Below are 18722 nucleotides of genomic sequence, written 5' to 3'. Positions count from 1 at the left end.
ATCACGATGACTTCTCTTTTATCAGACCTTGTAGAGCCCTTGCACATAATTCATGGGCCACAAAGAGGGCTACAGACCTCAGATGGAAAAGCATTTGGGAGAAATCTAATGGTGCTGATGTTTTAAATGGATTTTAGATGACAGAATTGTAGGGGCTGGCAGGGACCTCTGGATGTCATCCACTCCAACCCGCTGCTAACACAGGTTCATGCAGTAGGTCACACAGGGAAGCATCCATTTAAAAAACAACAAAATCAAACAAACAACAAAACAACCCCCCACCCTGAAATGGGATGACCATTACCTCTGTACTTCTTATATATCAATTGATTTTACTGTGCCACACCGTCCCCAGTTTGTGCTGTGCTCTCTCAACAGAAGTTATGAGATATATATACTGACATTCTAACTTGATGGATCTTTGTGGCCAGGGCCTTCTCACATTCATTTTTGTTTCCCCCCCCAAAAGATGCAATCACTCTGCCATCACAAGAAGCAGGAAGGAAAATATATAAAATATATTTAGCAAAACCAGTAAAATTAAAGTAGAACAGAAAATGCAGTCAAGTAGCAAACATTATGTACAGCAGCGGTTTTACAGTTTGTCCTACGCATACCTCCATACTTATTTCACATACGCTTCTTAAGGAGAAGGAAGAAAACAGAAACAAGCTTTTATGACAGAACACATATTTTTCCTGAACAGTAAATGGGGTTTATCACTGCTTCTGCAGGTCCAATTCAGATTTTGTGTATGTATGTTTCAGCAAAATAAGAGGACACCATTCTCTCAGTCCCTAGATTAAAATGACACCGTCCTCCTCCTACAGACCACACCAGTATCTCACACAACAGTTACACTCACAGCATCTAGACATTATCTGTCCATTTCCAAGGATGTAGGTAACGAACAACCGAGATACAAAACAGGTATCTAATTTTTCCAGCTTTCCTGAGGCTGAGTGAAATGTTTACATACATGTGCGCTTATCAAAATTCCATGTTACAGTACATTTTTAACAGTAGTTTGTTAAACCATGAAAGTGCATAACAGCCTACAAGCAGGCAGAAAGTACTTCGGAACAGTCTCTCCTTACAGTGGCAGAATGCCAGCCTTCCCCAGAGGAGTGCTGGTCTCGTGAGAGGACATCAGTGTCTTCCTAAAGACTCCAAAGTGTGGTGATGGGCTTTGGTTTCTGTTACAGCAAGCATCGTGGAGCAAAGCAGCACTACAGGTATTGGCGCGGTACTAAAACTAAAGGCAATGTCTTGCCAACTTATCGCTGATTATGGAGGAACCTTTCAAGTCAAGCACTGGTGAGTCTGTAGTGACGTGGTAAACAGCATGGTGACAGATTGGAAGCGACCTGAATACATCATGAACCCAAACTGTGAAATCCACAGCAGTGAGTTACAGCAAACCAGTCACGAGTGGCGGGACAGACATCAATGGGAAGGGAAAGGGAACGCATCACACTGAAAGCTGCTGCCTTCTTTGGACTTGCAAAGACAACGTGGGATCAGCAAAATCAATCTGGTAACAGCTGATAGGTTTAAGGTGAGAACGGTTGTGCCATGAGATTCAGAGATAGCAGAAAGAATGGTGGTTACACAGCACACGATGGTACTTCGGTGTTTGCTGGAGATGATTTGCCTGAAGTGCTTCCCAAATAAAAAAGATTCCATTATACAATTAGCAAACCTCATGCTAATGGTGTCGTATCACACAATTCCAAAACAACCCCACGCTGCTGGGAGGGCAGCATTTACTGACCCTTGTGGGATGACACTGAGTAATGAGATGTTGACACGTGCACTGTGAACTTGCTTTTCTTCTTACAGAGTAGCGTGATTTTTCTTTCTTATCCCTATAAAAGGCTGCAAACGTTTTACTTCCTACTCCTCATGCCCACTTCCAGACCTCCTCCTCTGCTCAGCAGCCAAACTGCTCCAGCAGCCTTTTTAAGAGTTAACGGCCATCAGGAGGGAAAACCAAATAAACCAGCCACTAACTTCAAACACAACTGAAGCACACGGAAATTTCTTAAAGGAAAAAAGGAATGGGTGTTGCATACATTTCCACAAACAAACATGAGTAAAGGTTTTGTACCCAAATCATTCAAGTTTATTCCAGACCTCGTATTTAAGGTAAAATAGTTCCATTTTCTACACGCAAGGCTGTTGGATGTGCTGCTGCTCTCAGGGACTTTGCCAGCTGTTCTCAGGGACTTGCTCAAAATTACCTTTGATGTTCCTGTCCTTCACCAGAAGAGTCACTGAACTAAAGCAGGCCAATACCAAGGTATGGTTGCAATAACTGAACTTTAGAAACCAGTACAATTGCAGTGATGCATAACGGCCGAGGTTACAGCGAGCTGCCAACACCACAGCTGTCACGGAGTTTTACTTCCAGGCTTCGAGAATTTTTCTTCCTTAAAAAACCAATGTGAATGCGTGAGAGGAAGAGGGGAACAGAACAGCACAGCTGTAGTTTTCCCAAACATAATCACATTACAGAACATTAGGAGCTGCTGCCTGCAACCAAGCTTTTCCAAAACACATAAAGTAGCACACAGTTGGATGTAATTTACATGGGAACAGACACGAGTTTGGCGAACATTTCCATGCCACACATCCTCAGAACTGTTTAAATTAAATCTACACGCAAAATATGAGAGCCAGAAATCAGCCTTCCTTCTGGGAATACAGACACTACCAGCAGGCCTGAAAAGTCACATTGTTTCTTTTGAGAGGGGGAAGGTAAATTTGTTCTTATGTTCCCAGCCACTTCTAGGACCTCTCTGGCACTCCTGTGCGCTGTGTCCCTCACACACCCACACCCACCATGGTTCTTTGTGTTGGAACTCATGCCCATAAGTGCTGATATTAACCCGAATTTTCTCCAGCAACTTGAACCAAGGTCTGCTCGTTCACACAGCCCCTGCTGGTGCTTAGCTCCCAGTTCCATAATGGCCCTCTGCTGGCTCCTGCCGTAAGGAAGGATCACAAGTGAAATAGTTCAGGGGTTCAATGTAGGTGGGACTTCGGAACATGATAAACAATAACACACACATCACACGTGGCCAAAACAAAATAAAAGCTCTTAGGGGAAAACATTTTGATCCTCCTCCTGTTTACAGATCTTAAAAATACGGAGTTTTCACTTCAAAACTGAAAATTCAGCCTGACTACATAGCTGCTTCCCAAGGTTCATTGCAATAAACTATGAAATATGTCTATGCAACTTTGTACCGTCAACTGTACAGGTAAAACAAGACATGAAATTAACTAGCGCTTCAATCCCTGCTTTTCATGATATATAAACTCAACATAGTACTGACTTGTACATTTAAATATTTACACGTTTGATTGCCAGCAGTCCTAGCATTTATTGCCTTAAAGCTGCATGGTTACTGCATGGACATTCCTCATTTTGCACAAAGAGAACAAATAAAAGGGGATTTTTTCTTCATTATAAAATTTAGAATTGTTCAGTGAGAGATTCAAACACGCTGAGCAGTGTCATTAGAAAGCTTGGCTGTATGTCTGCTTTTTAAAATCATTTTCAAATATCGAGCAGTAATAGATGGAAAAGTGCACGAGCATGATCTTCCATTGAGGCTGGGAGAGCCTTCCCAGTCTTTTATAATGGCCTCGAGGAACACGAAAAGCAGGATAGGAAATGGGACGAAATGAAAAAGCAGCACTTGCTTTAACTCACTGAGGAGGAGGGCAGGCCACGGACATCTTATTTCTCAGTTGCTTGAGCCCCAGTAAATCTCACATTGCTTTTTGTTTTCTTAATTTTTTTAAGACAGGTGGCTGCTTAAGGCTCTACAGCAAATCACACCATTTGCTTCATCATCTGTGCTAGGGAGCTTTAATCTCATGTACTGCCGAGGGCACGATTTTATACTAGAAGCAATGTAGAGGTTTTGGAGGGCTGGCTCTTTGTGTGTTAATCACTGCCACCAGGCTCTAGTTACACTGAGCAGAACTCGAGTGACAGTGGGAGAAACTTGAGAGACGTGGGAGAGACAATTCATGTTTGTTCATTGCAAAAAAGCATAAAAAAAAGGCAATAAACCTACCACCACGAGAAGCACTTGAGAGAAGCAGCAGCACCAAAGCCTGGCTACCTAACAACTGTCCTCCTCCTGTTTTTTCTATTTAGAGCAGAACCGAGGCACCGCGGTGGGGAATCGCGTCTTAGAAGAAGGAGCCACCACTGTAACTGAGGCAGCCACTGCAGACAGCCAGCAGCACTGGACTGCAGTGGACCACTCTTGTAGAACACCGTTCTGCCGCTGCCTCGACGGCTTTATAATTACAAAAACCTCCTGTTTTCATGACAGTAAATCTTACACCTCGCAAAACTAAAATTAAAATATTTAATATTTACATAGCATTTCCGATCCTCAACGCATTTTATAGGCATAAGCTAACCCTCACAACACCCCTGTGAGGTAGGTAGGTACCATCGCTGTTTTTACAAAGACACAGATTTAGCGACGTGCCAACGGCCACAGAGGACCCAGTGGAAAAACTGATACAAAATTAGAGGAGCCTGGCTCCTACTCCTGCGCTTATATTCATCAAGCTACTTCCGTAAAGAACACCCCTCTCACGTAATTATTTAACTGAAATTACTTGAAGAGTCTTACAAAAGAAATGCTGCAATTGTCTCTTTGTAATAGTTTTCACGGATCACAAGTTAGAATTTACATTACCTTTTAAAGAATTAAATTTTAAATGGACAACTGACTACTCCAAGCAAGCTTATTTTCTAAAACTACATGGCTTAAATACAACGGGATTTACCCAGGTAAACATTGGGGTTTTACCAAGTGCAATGCACTATCAAAGAGATGCTCCAGCTTCAAACCCCTCTCGTTGAACTCGTAGGATTTGGACATGCTGAGAAAACAAGTTTCTCGTTCCTGAGGAAAACCGTGAGCCCTTTATCTCTGAACAGCGAAACACAAACCTGGGGGCAATAAGATGCAGCAGATTCTTGTGGTAACCCAGCAAAGGTAGTTAAGGCATTATGTGCATGAAAGCAGAGGTGTAATGCAGTTCACTTCTCCCTGCCCATGTGTCTGTGCTTTCAAAGTCTTGAATTTCACGACCCAAGCAGATAGTCATGCTTGCCAGCATCAGAATCTATAGGCTGAACAACAGAAAGTTACTGTGGTAGCATTAAAAATAGCTATGATGATGGGGAAGGGCTGGAAAAATGGGAAAGAAGCTACTGGATTTCTACCCTCAGAAGAAAAACATAGGAGCAATAATCTGTCTTTGCAATATTATGCCTAGACAAATAAAGTTTGTTACAATTACATCATGCACCATTTGCAATTCAGTTTGACATGCCCTTTTTGGATGTTTTCTTTCAAGAAACAAGTGCCTTTTCAAAACTACTACTCCCTTTGTATGCTGAATGGAAAATCAATGCAGTGCATATGCATATGCTATCGCTATTTCAGGACCATTACTTGGAGCCAGCTCTCAAGGTGCGCTGAAAGCCGTCCTTGGCGCTGTTCTGAGGACTTGAACGAACAATACACGCTCACAGCAACTGGATGCGGTGTTTTGTTTTTGCTGGGGTTGAGGAAGGGATATACAAGCAAAATAGATTAGGCAGAAGTAGCCACCCAGCCAGGGGTATGAATTCAGAGAACTCATCGTTGAAAAACGTTCTGGGAATTTCATGAGTGTCACTAAGCGGAGACATCTTTGCACGTGCTCTGAAAGAAAAATCATCTGGCAATGAAAGATCCACGCTGAACAGACAAGAGCAGAAGAAAAATTAAAAAGAAACATTAAGCACAAAAATCACACAAAGCGCTCTCTGGGACAGTTCCCTTTAACATAACATCGATTTTAAATAGAGGGATAAACAAAAGTTTTAAACAATCTTCAAAATGTGTTTTTGAAAGTAAATCTTCATACTTTAGCAGGTCTTGATAGACAAACTAAGGCGTGCATCAGCACTTGTTACAATACAGCGGGCCTGAGTAGAAAGTAATGGGTATGCACGTGAATTTGTTCTGAACACTAACTCCATTTGTATCCCAATCACTTATAATACTTTTGATAATGTCACAAATGTGCAGTTATATTTCTGAATATTGGAACAGCTTTAAAAAACTGACAGTGGCACAGCTAGTTGTAGAGGAGCATTGATTATCCAGTCAGATCCAAATAAGTTGAAGGTATTTGCCACGATCTCTTTGAAGGCATTGGCCTACATATTTGGCATCATCTACATTGTGACGAACCAGCAGCAGCTCTTTGAGCTCCTTCTGTTCACAGGCTTTAATGCCCCCAGTCACCCTGTGCAACATACAGGTTCAGAGAAACACCAGAAGCAGTTTCAGAATCATAGCAAAAAACCCAAGCTAATTAAAAAAGATCAATCTGCTGGGATTGTTATCATTTGAGCAAGTACACAGTCAGGAGTTTTTGGGGGTATTTTTTTGAAGGAAAGCACTACAGCTTCAGGGAAAAACAGAGTGCAACACCCCTCCTGTTGTAAAAAAATATCCAAATTATGTTGGAAATAAAACACAGGGAGCGTATATGATCTAGTAAGTTTTATGGTCACTTTCTCATGCGTAAATCTGACCGGGCCCAGCTTTCACATAAATTAAGAGAAATGTGCAATGAAGAGATGGCTTTTTTGGCCTTGTGGATCCTCACTTGAGAGAGGTGTGGATTTAACTGAGAAATAAAGTCTTAGATCACTTATAGCACAGTATTACAGATTTGTCTTTTTAACATTCTGGCTATTGGGACTAATTATGAGATGAACAGCTGAAGGATGGCACTGAGTTGCAAACATGATGCTGTACTTAGCCACACAAAGGTGTGCACTGTACATTCTACAGAAATTCAAAAAACATGGGAAATGCTCAACAACAATCTAGCAGAGGTGTTAAACAAAAGGGCCAACTTCTGCCTCCATTTCCACTAAAACCGATTTTACTCGGCGCACAACATTTGTGTTTGCTTCAGTTTTCTCAGGCTTGTGACTGGAGACAAAACAGGCTTCACTTTTGTGTTTGTGTGCTACTATTCCTTGTTGGTCCACTAAACTCTGCTGTTCTGCTGTCATAACCACTGAAGTGCTGACAAAAAATGAGCAAGAGCAGAGCAGCTGGGATGGCTCTACAGAGGCGGAGCTACAGCAAAACCCAAATCCCCCACAGCACTGCACATCCCAGTTACCTTTCTTGACCAGAGTCAAGTAAGCACGGCCTCGAGTCAAAGGGTTTGCTACCACTGTTCTAGCACAAGTGTTTTAGCTAATGCCCCAACTTTGAAAGGTCTGTAAGTCAGCAATTTAGACCTTTTGAGTTGTTATTGCTTGAGCAAAGAGCTCAGTGTAGAAATACATCGCAGTTGCGCGTAGCCTGGACGTGAATCAAACCGATGCTGAAAGTAAAACTACGCGTGAACCCTGCGTCACACTCAACTCCAAAATGACACCTGTCTGTGTGAAGGGCTGCAACAGGCACACGGCAGCTTAATGCCAACATCCTAAACCAACTCTGAAGAGTCAAATCTTGCCTTAAGTTCTGTAAGTATATGAAGTTTTTTTTCTTTTAAATTAAGGCAATGAAATGGCTGCAGATCCTAAAGTTCATTTTAGGGGAACAAAAATATACACCTTTTTCTTCTGAACTTTAGGCAGCAGAACATAATGTAAAAACCTGCATTACAGAAACACGCAATGTCAGGTTGATCTAGAAAAACAAAACTAAACGCAAGTTAAAACACCATTCTTTTTTTCTCCCCATTGGAACACCAAACTCAAACTTTAGAGAGGAAAAAAATAAAGCTTAAAATCAGCTAAACTGTTTAGAGCTTTTTATGTATTTGCATCACACTCTAACATAATTCTGGGTAGAAAAGAAATCTGCACGTTTATCTGGACACTCATTTTAAACCAGTGGGGAAAAAGGCACTGAATTTATTTTTCATTGTGCCCATATCTGTTTGCACATATATGGAAAAAAAATTAAATTCTCATTTTCTGTTCATTCTCTCCCACACACAAGTATGACAGATTGCAGCTAACACGTAATAGCAGAAGCTGATTCGAAGTTGACCTCTCCTATTCCACTGTGTTATGTATGTTCAAACTTCCAGACTCTCTAGAATCTGAGATGGCTGCAAAGAACCCAGAGACAGGTACAAGATTTAGTCAGCATTCAGCGTTTCTCAGTGCATTTTGCAGAAAGGGTCTAAATTAGGCATAGAGTTTTGTTGTTTATTTTACACAGAGAAGTCCACCAACATTTGCCATAAATTCTTCTAAACTCTTTAAGAAGGCCATCTTCTGCTTACGGTCCAGTGTAGGAGGAGTGCTGCTTGCAGTAAGCTTGTTGAAGGCATCTGCTAATCGCTGGTAGATTACTGGATCTTGTTGAGTTGATAGTAAGGTTTCAACTAACTCTGAATATTCAGCCTGTTAAACAAACGCGAGTCTCATTAATTTAAACATAAAAATATCCAAAGCCACAATATATACAACTTCTCTTGTCAGGACAAAATCCAGAATTAAGGCTGCGACTGAAAACCCTCAGTAGTATCTCCCCACCAACTCCACCAACTGGTGTACCAGGGGCTGCTATGGACTTGCGGCCTCCCACCTTTCTCTAAACCAGATAAAGACTTTGAACCAGAACAGGCCGAAACTTCAAGCACTCCCCTCAAAGTTCTTTCTGGCTCTTAGCATATGCTCAGTTCTATGAACTGAGCTTCTCTCCCTTCACAGCTGCCCCACATTCAGTACGCCATTTCCCTCCACAGTTCTCCCTCTCTCTGGATTCCCTTCCCTGGGACGGACAGCTTAAATTCCTAAGAGTTTCCCCACTTGAACAGCAGCAGAAGACAAAGAAGCACATTAAACGTGATTAGGATAGTGAAGGAAAGGCTGAAGGTTTTAAGAGCAGCAAACTGACTGCTGTTCAGGGAGCACCAGGCTCCTGGCTCTTTTTATCTAACATGCTCACTTGTCCCTTTACGTCGATGAGTGCTGCTAACCAGACAGGAGATTCATATGGAAAAGTGGCTTAAGAACACCTCTGTCAAAGGCTTGTCAACCTGGCAAGAAGGGCTTTCAAGAGCATGTTGGGGGACAGTGGTAACAACTTGTAGACAAGTGGGGATGGTGATCAGCAGCACTAAGAACGTGAGGCAGTAATAGATCTAAGAGCGTTCATCAAGAAGGATAAAACAGCCTGAAGGAGGCAAACCTCAAATGTCTAAGAATAAATACATTCAGCCTTGGAAACAAACAGTAAGAACAGATGCAGAGCTGCAAGATCACTGCAGAAACTTAGAGGTGGTGGGACAGCTGATATAACTGGAGTGCTCTAATGGACAGAGAGGTTCTTTGGACAGAGAAGAGCACAGAAGGTTGCTGTTTACGTGAAAGAAGGAAATTAAGGATGCTGTCTTATGGACAAGGCAACAGTCTAGCTGAGTGCTCGTGGGTCAGAATAAAGAGGCAGTAAAGATGATGACATGGTGTGAGTTATTACAAGTTCCCTAAACAGGTGAATAGAGGACCACCAGGTCATCTTTAAGCAACTGGAGAAGAATTTGGGTCACAGACTCTTAGGAGATCATCTCCCTGACACCTGCATGCCAGATTGGCCAAAGGTTTTTCTGCATTTGCTACTCACAGACAAGGACGTACTGGGCAGGGAAGTGGTACTTAATGACAGCCTTGGCTGCGCAGATGGTGAAATAGTGGAGTTCAGCATCCTTAAGAGAGTGAGGGCAGAAGAGGAGAGTACTGACCCTGCACATCCTGAAAGCAGATTTCAGCTTATTCAGGAGACTGGCGGGTGAGATCCTGTGCAATGCAGCTCTCAAGACCAGCAAAGCTGACAGGTTTGTTATTTCAAGGCCAGCCACTCTATTGCCTTTGAAGGACTGCGGAGACTGGGTACACACTGATGGCTGTATGAAATCAAATGTGTCCATCTCCAAAGGATTGTGTTTAATGGTTCATATCCACGTGGAAGCCAGTTTTAATAGCGCCCAGGGGCCTTATGCTGGGGTGTCCAGAATTGCAGTAGAAACAGACCAATTCCCTGCAACTATACAGACTGGGAAATGAGAGCTTGAGAAGCAGTTCTGCTGAATAAAGAATCAGAGGGTTTCAGTGGAGCTGCTAAAGTGTTAGCAGCACACTGGACTGTATTTATTATTTGTCTTTACAGAGCTCTCATTCCATATTACACATGGAATACTGTGTCCAGCCTTGGATTCCCCATTGTTGAAGAACAGTGACTGATCTAAAGGAGGGCCACCAAGATAGTCAGGCAGGTGCTGAAAGTACATCTGTTTTAAAGACAACAAAGCTTTCAATGGGCTGCTTGGAGGCTCTGCACCACCTATCTTGGAGGTTTTGAAGACATGGTTGGAAAAAGTCCTGAATGAGCCAACCCGACTTTGGTATTTAGCCAATTTCAAGCAAGAAGTTGGACTACAGACCTCCTGAATGATGCTACAGTTTGCCAAATGCACAGTAATTAAGCATTCTCCACCAAAAAGTGAGTGGTTTTCAGAGTTCTGAAGTGTTTATATCATACCTGATGCAAACACACTAATGTGTAGAATGCTTCACCTGCTGCAGTTGTCATTTCTGTATTGTGCTTCTGAAGTACCAGCATATCAAAGACCATCTGAAATCACAAAACAAAAGCAGAGAAAGAATGAAGTTCCTCAAGTTTTCAAGTCTCCCACAAGAGTCTTTCTCTCACAGAAAGACAAACAAGGAATGGATTAATAAGATCAATGTTAAAAAATTAAGTGGAAAATTTAGAGAAAATGCAGATAGCCATGTTAACATGATGAATGCAGTTATTTAAGGTGTTTCTCACACTCTTAGCTTAGCTGATGTAAACTCTCAATGAGAAGTCTCTAGCACTCTGAATGTCGGATTGGTAAGAAAACATCAAGCAAAACTGGTCTACTGAAATCCAGAGTCCAGAACACAAGTACCCCAATCACTTTGTTCCTGATTATCAGTGAGCTACCAGCTGGCTGCTACCTGCTAACCTGGAAATTCAATGAAATACAGTGAGTGGTCCTTTAAGGAAACTGCCAAGAAAAAGCAAAATTTATTGGGTACGTTGAACAAATGACAGCATTTACCTTTCTTTGCTGTACCCAATTATGCTCTTGTTTTAGTATTCTAACCCTAACTTCATTTCACACAATTCTGGAAGCTTTGTGACACACTTAACAGTAAATTTAACTGCTGAAACTACTGAGATTCATTCAAGAACTCACGTACCGAGCACAGACAAAATATAAATTGCTGAAGTATATGTATTTATATATAAATATAAATAATTCTGAAGTATTCAGATCTTTTGTCGAATGTTGAAAAGTCATTTTCCTCTCTGTGTTCCTACTCTTCTTTCTAACAGTCAGTGTTCCTGATCCTCTATGCTCTTCTTCAACTGCAAGTTCTGTCTCTTACTATTTGTGCATGATGCTCATTAATGTAGTCTGACAGTATCACTATTTGGCCTCTTGAAACCACATGTATGCAAAAAACAAACAAACCAACCAACCAACCAACAAACAAAAAACACAAAAAGGCAACTACAAGACAACAACAAAAAGCCCACAAAGTAACATGAAACAGTTGTTCTTACCTTAAGAAAGTGCCTTGTTGCTAGAAAGAGGGCTGAATCTGTTTCTTGTGCTTTTGCACACTGTTCTGCTAGCGGTGTTACAGCCTCCAGACAGAGCTGGCAAACCTCAGAACTCATTCTGGTAACGAGCATTAAAGAATCAACACCAGATTTCAGTGAAATTGTGACAAAACTTCCCAGTGGCGTCACTAGAAAACACTTCAATGCTTATATATTCCAAGATATCTTTGTATTGTAGAGCCGTTAATAAAATAATAAAATAACAAATATAAAAAAGGGGAAAAAGGGAACTCTGTCTTTGTTGCTTTCCTTTATTAGCTGCACCCCCTGAAGCACCACAACCCTCTCTGACATAACACTTTCAGAAAGAGTCCCTTATGCTCAAGCTCATCTGTGTCTGACACGTGCCACAGATTAGTGAAAATGGTGCTCCTGTTGTAAGAGGGAGAGCCCATTGGCAACATGACAGGAAATGCTCTGGAGCCAGCCCAGGAGAACAGCAGCAGTGTTTTCTATTACCAGCTGAGAAACTAATTCAGGAACAGCTTTGGGATGCCAGCTGAAGGCTTATGAAGTTACACACTCTGAAGTGAAGTAATGGAGGAGGCAGGAATGGCTGCCAGAAAAAACTTACACGTTCAACACTGCATTCAAGCAACACGAGTCAGGAAATTCAGCTAATACTGGAATCTCAATAGACACTACCATGAGATTCTCAGTCACTAGGAGGCACAGAAGAGGAATTGTTTATGGATACAGAATTGTAGGTACGGAAATTGATAGGAAAAGAAACAATGCAAAGAAAAAGAATCAAGACTTAACACGTCCTTATAAAAGCAGCTCAGACTTTTAAACACTCTCAAGCCCCACAAAGGATACGATGACATCCCTAACTCCAGTGAGTACATTAGGCTCTTAAAGAGGTCCTCTGGAAGTTGTGGGATTTTCTCAGGGAATATCTCGCAGATGAAAGTGATTAGTTTGTAATATTGATTACACAGCGATGGAAACTGCCAAAAGAAAAACAAGATCGTTTCAGAATCACGTAGCATTATCCTGGCATTATTTCCAGCTGTACAAAGACACAAGTCTGATGCTTTGCCCTGAAAAAAGACAATTATAGGCAATAACTTCAGTTATCAGTGGCTACAACTACACTAGCAAAAAGCATGGTGCAATAGAAGCAGACTGCTACAAGTTCAAGTTGATGGCAGCTGTCCAGTATCCACTCCATACAAAGTTATGGAGTTTTACTTCCACGTGAGCAAGTCTAGCCCTGAGGGGAGAAAGCCTCTCAGCAGCTGGAGTGCAAGCAGGGTGCTCCGAGGGCACGTCCTTTGCCTTGGTTTCATCTATAATGCATGCAGCTCTCACACTCAGTAAGTGCCACCAGATGAGAACCAAAGCACGTCAAGAGGAGACAACTGAGGTACGCTTCAAAACTGTTCCCCTGATTCAACTTAAGTAGAATGCAATTTAGAATCCATTTCTGGGATTCACTACTATAAAACTTTCATATTCCAGCAGTTGCATGTAAGAGCAAATTTACCTTCAGCAGATCCTGAGACATTAGAGGCAGAACTAGATTAACCCCATATAAGACAACATCTGCAGCTGATACAGTTCTGTTTGTAGCTTGCCCAGGCTCGTGTCCTCTAAATACTTCATCTGTAGCAAAGACAAAAACATGTTTTACAGAAGAGACTATACATACAGACTAAGTATACTGAAGAGTCACATTACTTTAATAAAGACATTCTTAGTGATAGGACTATTACCCTCTTCCCAAACAAAACCACGAGGCACTGTTTTAAAATAGAAACGTAGTGAGTAGAGACTGCCACATCACTCTATATTTATATTCACAAGGACGAGGCATTTCATAATCACATGTACCAGATGACATACTAAGCCAGAACACTTCAGATACTTTGAGAGTTCCCTTCCATTACAGAATCTTACATTTGTTTCTAATGATATCAGCTTCATACTTGCATAAATACACTGAGTGAAATATTACAAGCATTTCTATGCTTTCTCTAAATTTCTGGATAGTGTACATTAATAATTTATATGAACGTTATGAACACAAAGATAAATAAATTGGGCAAATTACTGAAGCAAACTCTGTAATAGAGAATTTGACAAGTTTCTCTACTTCCTGTTACGATCCATATTTCCCAGCAACTGGACATGACCTTACTTTTGTCATTCTCGCGTTAAGTTAGCAGCAATTGTCAAGGCATCTGATAGCTGGGTATTAAATTAAGGTAGTACTCACAGTCTTTGGTTTCACTGTATTTTTTTTACAATACTTTCAGTGCATCTAACATCCAATGTCAGACTCAAATAGTATGTATTAACAGCACTGAGTTGTCTAGTCAATGGACAAATTCTACATCTGGTCTTGCACTTTTGTGTTGTGCATACATGACAGAACAAGGCAGATGCACAGACTTTTCACTTTACCTTGACTGAACACATGCCCCATGTTTAACACAAATTACAGCTCAGCAATTACCAAGTACTCCATACCTGTATCACTGAAATCAATGAATTCTTTTGATAGAAGATTAGTGAGAAGCTCCATAATAAGAAGGAGATCCTGGTACTGGTCTTCCTCTGCTGTAACATCTATCCGTTGTCGACCTAGATTATTCTTTGAATACACCTGGAGCAGAGTTAGGCAGGCCTCATACAAGTTCATGGCTTTGGCCTACAAAACATTGTTAGATAACAGTAAGAAAACTTCCACATGCCAAAAGTGACACGTTTTGTTTTAAGACTGTACTACATGGGCAGTGATACCTCAAGAATCAAATTTCATTTATATAATCCATTTTTGTAATAACTGCATAAAAAATCACAATAACTGAGAATACTTGAGCCATATATCTATGTGCTGTTGACAAAAGCACTACAACACTACTTTTATCAATCCACTCTTAGGAAAAAAAGTGACGTGGGATAGGCTGCCCTATCTCATGAATCTCACCAACTGGAATTAAAATAACAAACAAAGGGACATGCTTCAGCTATCAAAGTCTGGAGCCATAATACACTGTGCAGACCCAGTTGGAGGTAGGCTTCTCCTAGACGCAACATCAAAATTAGCCAACAGTACTGCAGTACAAGGGGACTGCATTGACTCATCCCATACTCACTCACAGCAACCACTTGCTTAGGACCAAAGCAGTATCTCTATAGCATGCATTGGTCACAGACAGCAGTCCTGCCATTGTGCTAGACAAGACTTCACAGAAGTATGAGACAGTCAAATCAGCACTCAGTGTGGTCTGCACTCATGTCCTTCATACCTGCTAAGACTAGTGATGAATTATAGTTACATAATTTTTTCTATGAGAACAGTCTAGATGCCCTGCTTTTAATCTTCGAGAATGTAAACTTTTAAACAAAGGAATTCCTCAACCACATACGACCATAAAGCATTTCCATTTCTTTCTGTATCAACAGAATAGTGATGTGAACACAGGGTTTTTCTCCATACAAAACATAAAAATTGCATTATTTTGCAAGAGGGAGAGCAACATTCACATACGACTACACACAGACACACTTCCCGCTCTTGGCTTATTTACCTCTCCAAGATAACAGATTTGTTTATGTGCAACTTCAACAAAGACTTCTATTATGAGATTAACAGTTTCTGGTGTGTTTTTGTACACTTCCATCAACCCAATGCAATTATTAAGGAAGTCCATTAGGAAATTGAAGAGAATCGCTACGTTGTCGATCTGAGTAGCCTCAGCAATGCCACAGAGCGCTTCTAATGTAGCTGTGATTTCCTGTTTCACCTCCTCCTCTTGGCAGATCTGCTGAAAGTTTTCTTGGTTTATCACATTCAAGAAACGCTGCTGAAGTGGTTGAAGAACCTGAAAATGTTTCAGGAAAGTCACAGTAAGATAAGCATGTTGATACATGAATGAAATTTCAGATTTAAGTAACTCAGCAAGCTCATGGGTTGCTTTTATCATAGCAGTACAAGATTCAGTTACTTCCAGTTTGCAACTGTGTTCTTTTCTGTCTCATCAGCATTGTCTGAAATGAGTGATCAGTGATTCTCACTATTCACCACCCCCTGCAGGTTAGTTTCACAACGAGTACCTCCATAAATATTTAACATTACTTTATCATGTTTAAACAAGTAAGGACTTTGAGTGACAGCATTTGATGCTTTTCCAGATTCAATACTGGCAACAACAAAATCGTTACAGGTCAGTGCTGAAAGCACTGATTAATAATTATGTTCCCCATTGTCTTTGTCACATTACAATCTCTCTTACTCAGCCAGTGTGACTGCAGCTGTAACAAAACCAATTTGAATCAACTTAGAGATTTCCATAAAACAGCTAAATGCTTTTTCCAGTGCCTTATCATCTCACTTCATTAATTTTGTAACTTTGCTAAACTTTTCTCTGAGGATCAGTGTTTTTCAAACTTCAGAGCCAACGTAGCGCTCCCTGACCACATTTCATCTACCGATCTTCCTGGCATTAAATATCTGAGTATTAACAGAACACAGGCACAGAAAAGCTGATCAAGCTTCTTTATTTTTTTCTCATCAGCTTCACTCAATGAGAGTAAGTAAATAAATGAATAATTCATAACCATCACCAAATTAAAACAAAGGGAAGAAATGAGGGAAACTCTTCACCTTTACAACAGCATTCTGTTATGCAGGATTTCATGAACCCTCCAAGGGTTATTTAGCCACGTATTGGCTATTCCTATTTAGGTACTGATGGTTTAGATAATTTTGGCAACTCCCAGGTGCTATAAGATTATGGATGTTCAAGAGTCACTAAAAAAATAGATGTCAAAATCGGAAGATTCTGAATGAGCTAAGTTTGCATCATCATAAAATGCTCCAAATCAACTCCAGACTTGAATTGTACAACTTGTTAAAAGTTAAAGGTAACAGAAGCACCGAAACATCTTACCTCTGTCCAGTATTGTTGTTTCATTTCCGTATCCATATGAGCAAAACCTCCTAAAACTAAAGCTTTCATTAGTGTTCTCTGCACAGAACTAGACAAATAGTGAAGAGGAGGGCTTCGCCTTGCAAACTGTTTAGCTAAATTCCACCAGTTCTCACACTGAATAACCAAGTTTGCCCTAGAAAGGGAAAAAACATTTTGATTAAAGACTCAAAAAATTGTACTTTGAACAGAGTGCATCAGGTTGCTAGCAGCTGTCAGAACATTTTAATTTTCTTAATTGTATTTCCTGTCTTCTAAGGTTCAGTTGCCTTTTGATTTCCATCTTAATGTCTCAGTCCTAAAATTTCTTAAATATATACTCTGAAAGTAGCTCAATTCATATAGGAGAAAAGCAGGAAAGTACTTTAGTTTTACACACAAAAGAACACACACACAGTTAATGGATATATTACGTGGATTAAGAGCTTAGTCTCATTATGTCATGATAAAATAAGCAGTTTGTTCCAAAACTAGCTCCTGAGGGTTTTATTCACTTATCTTTATAAAGAAAATTTCTCAAGCATTTAACTCCTAAAATTTCAGTCTTTCTACAGACTGAATGTACGTTTGCATGTCAATTCACAAAAGCAAAACATTCAGGCATTTTCTGCTTCACAGTCTATAATACTGGAAAAACTGAAATTTGGCTGAACCCACCAAACCCTAGATTATTGTTTCCTTTAAAGGTTTGTAAAACACATTATATATAGGCTTAGCCAGTATCTGAACTCAATCTGACACAACTTGCTCAACAATAACCAGCAACATGAAAATCCTTGCAATAAGAGTGGAGACCAGGAGAGTTTTCAATTCTCACTGTTTGGAAGTGAGGCACAAAGGAAGGGGAAGGAGAGTGCACTGATAAATAATAATGGAGATTAGGTTTGTCAAATCTAGGTCTCACTCCTCGCTCGGTCAGACATTTTTTTCTTCCACTTATAATATGTTACTAAAGTAATTTGACTTACAGAGACATGAATATAAAGTGCCCCGTATCTGGATTACTTTGGCCAAAACAATTTAAAGGAAGCAAAAGAAGTTTTTTGACTTCCAAAGGTGTAGCAACTTACCGCTCTCTCCTTTCCACTAATGTTACTAGCAGTTGTACAGTATCATTTGCAAGGTCCTGCTCTGAACTCCACACTGCCAGGTTACTGATCACTTTTTCTAAAAGGTAACCCACAATCCACTGGGAACCCTCTGTATCAGCACCAAATGCTGTACTAAATGGCAGACTTATCTATAAGAAAAGCATTAAAATGAGTGAGTTTTACAGAAGGCAGAACCCCAAAGTGTACGGTCATCAGTCAGCAAATTCTTTTCAGGCTGTCACTTCTCGCCTATTTATAATACACAAATGTTACACAGACGAAGGCAAAGAATACCCGTAACACAAAAATCTTTGCCAAATTTATCTTCCAATTTTAAGCACAACACCTAAAAAAAGAGAAAGGTTTCAACCTCATCACAGCATCAGGTTCGATCACGTCTAGCTTTTAATGCCACACAAAGTTCAAAAGCTTTAAAAATGAACAGAAAGATCCAAACCAATCCATCTCCCACAAGTGTTTCCATGAACTTGCAATATGACAAAAGTAACTAGAAATAAACCTCGCACTTGATCTGGGTTGAGTATTTTGAGAACTTATTTTGATATGCTTCCTTGAACTCTCCACTTTCCTATCTTCAGAAAACAAAGTTTAAGTTTAAGTGAAATCCAAGGATTCTGTAAGATTCGCACAGGGGCTCCCTGTCAGCACACCACCAGAATTTCTAATTTTAAACTGTCTGAGCATAAGAGTTGAACAGAAATCTTCAATCACTTCCACATGCCAACACATGTAGCATTTCCCAGATACTCTGTTTCACGCTCTCCAATTCTTCCCCAGCTATCTTTGCTCTACTGCAAGGACAAGTTGAATAATGTAACTTGAATTAATTATAAGTCTTTGGTATCTCCATCTTTGTTAAGGAGGGACCTCCTGAAGCGTTAGTATTCTTAGCTGCTTCAGCAGTGGAAATAAAGGGAGGAGAAGGA

At 40.5% G+C, this 18722-nt stretch overlaps 1 protein-coding gene across 1 annotated transcript in view; it reads right to left on the bottom strand.

Moving 5' to 3' along the window:
* Positions 1-503: 503 nt before the first annotated feature.
* Positions 504-18722, bottom strand: part of XPO4 (exportin 4) — a 78298-nt gene continuing 60079 nt past the window's right edge. Inside the window, exons 15-23 of the mRNA XM_048942782.1 lie at positions 17755-17924; positions 16646-16820; positions 15284-15577; positions 14220-14400; positions 13234-13352; positions 12564-12694; positions 11685-11802; positions 10611-10703; positions 504-8473 (exon numbers count right to left, since the gene is read on the bottom strand). Coding sequence (XP_048798739.1) covers positions 8276-8473; positions 10611-10703; positions 11685-11802; positions 12564-12694; positions 13234-13352; positions 14220-14400; positions 15284-15577; positions 16646-16820; positions 17755-17924 — 1479 coding nt within the window. The 3' untranslated portion in view covers positions 504-8275. The remainder of the gene's footprint in view (positions 8474-10610; positions 10704-11684; positions 11803-12563; positions 12695-13233; positions 13353-14219; positions 14401-15283; positions 15578-16645; positions 16821-17754; positions 17925-18722) is intronic.

This window comes from Lagopus muta, chromosome 1 (genome assembly GCF_023343835.1).
Source record: "Lagopus muta isolate bLagMut1 chromosome 1, bLagMut1 primary, whole genome shotgun sequence".
In the NCBI taxonomy this organism is placed as follows: domain Eukaryota; kingdom Metazoa; phylum Chordata; class Aves; order Galliformes; family Phasianidae; genus Lagopus; species Lagopus muta.
The sequence above is the reverse complement of the archived record's forward strand: the minus strand, read 5'-3'. Positions and strand labels throughout refer to the sequence as shown.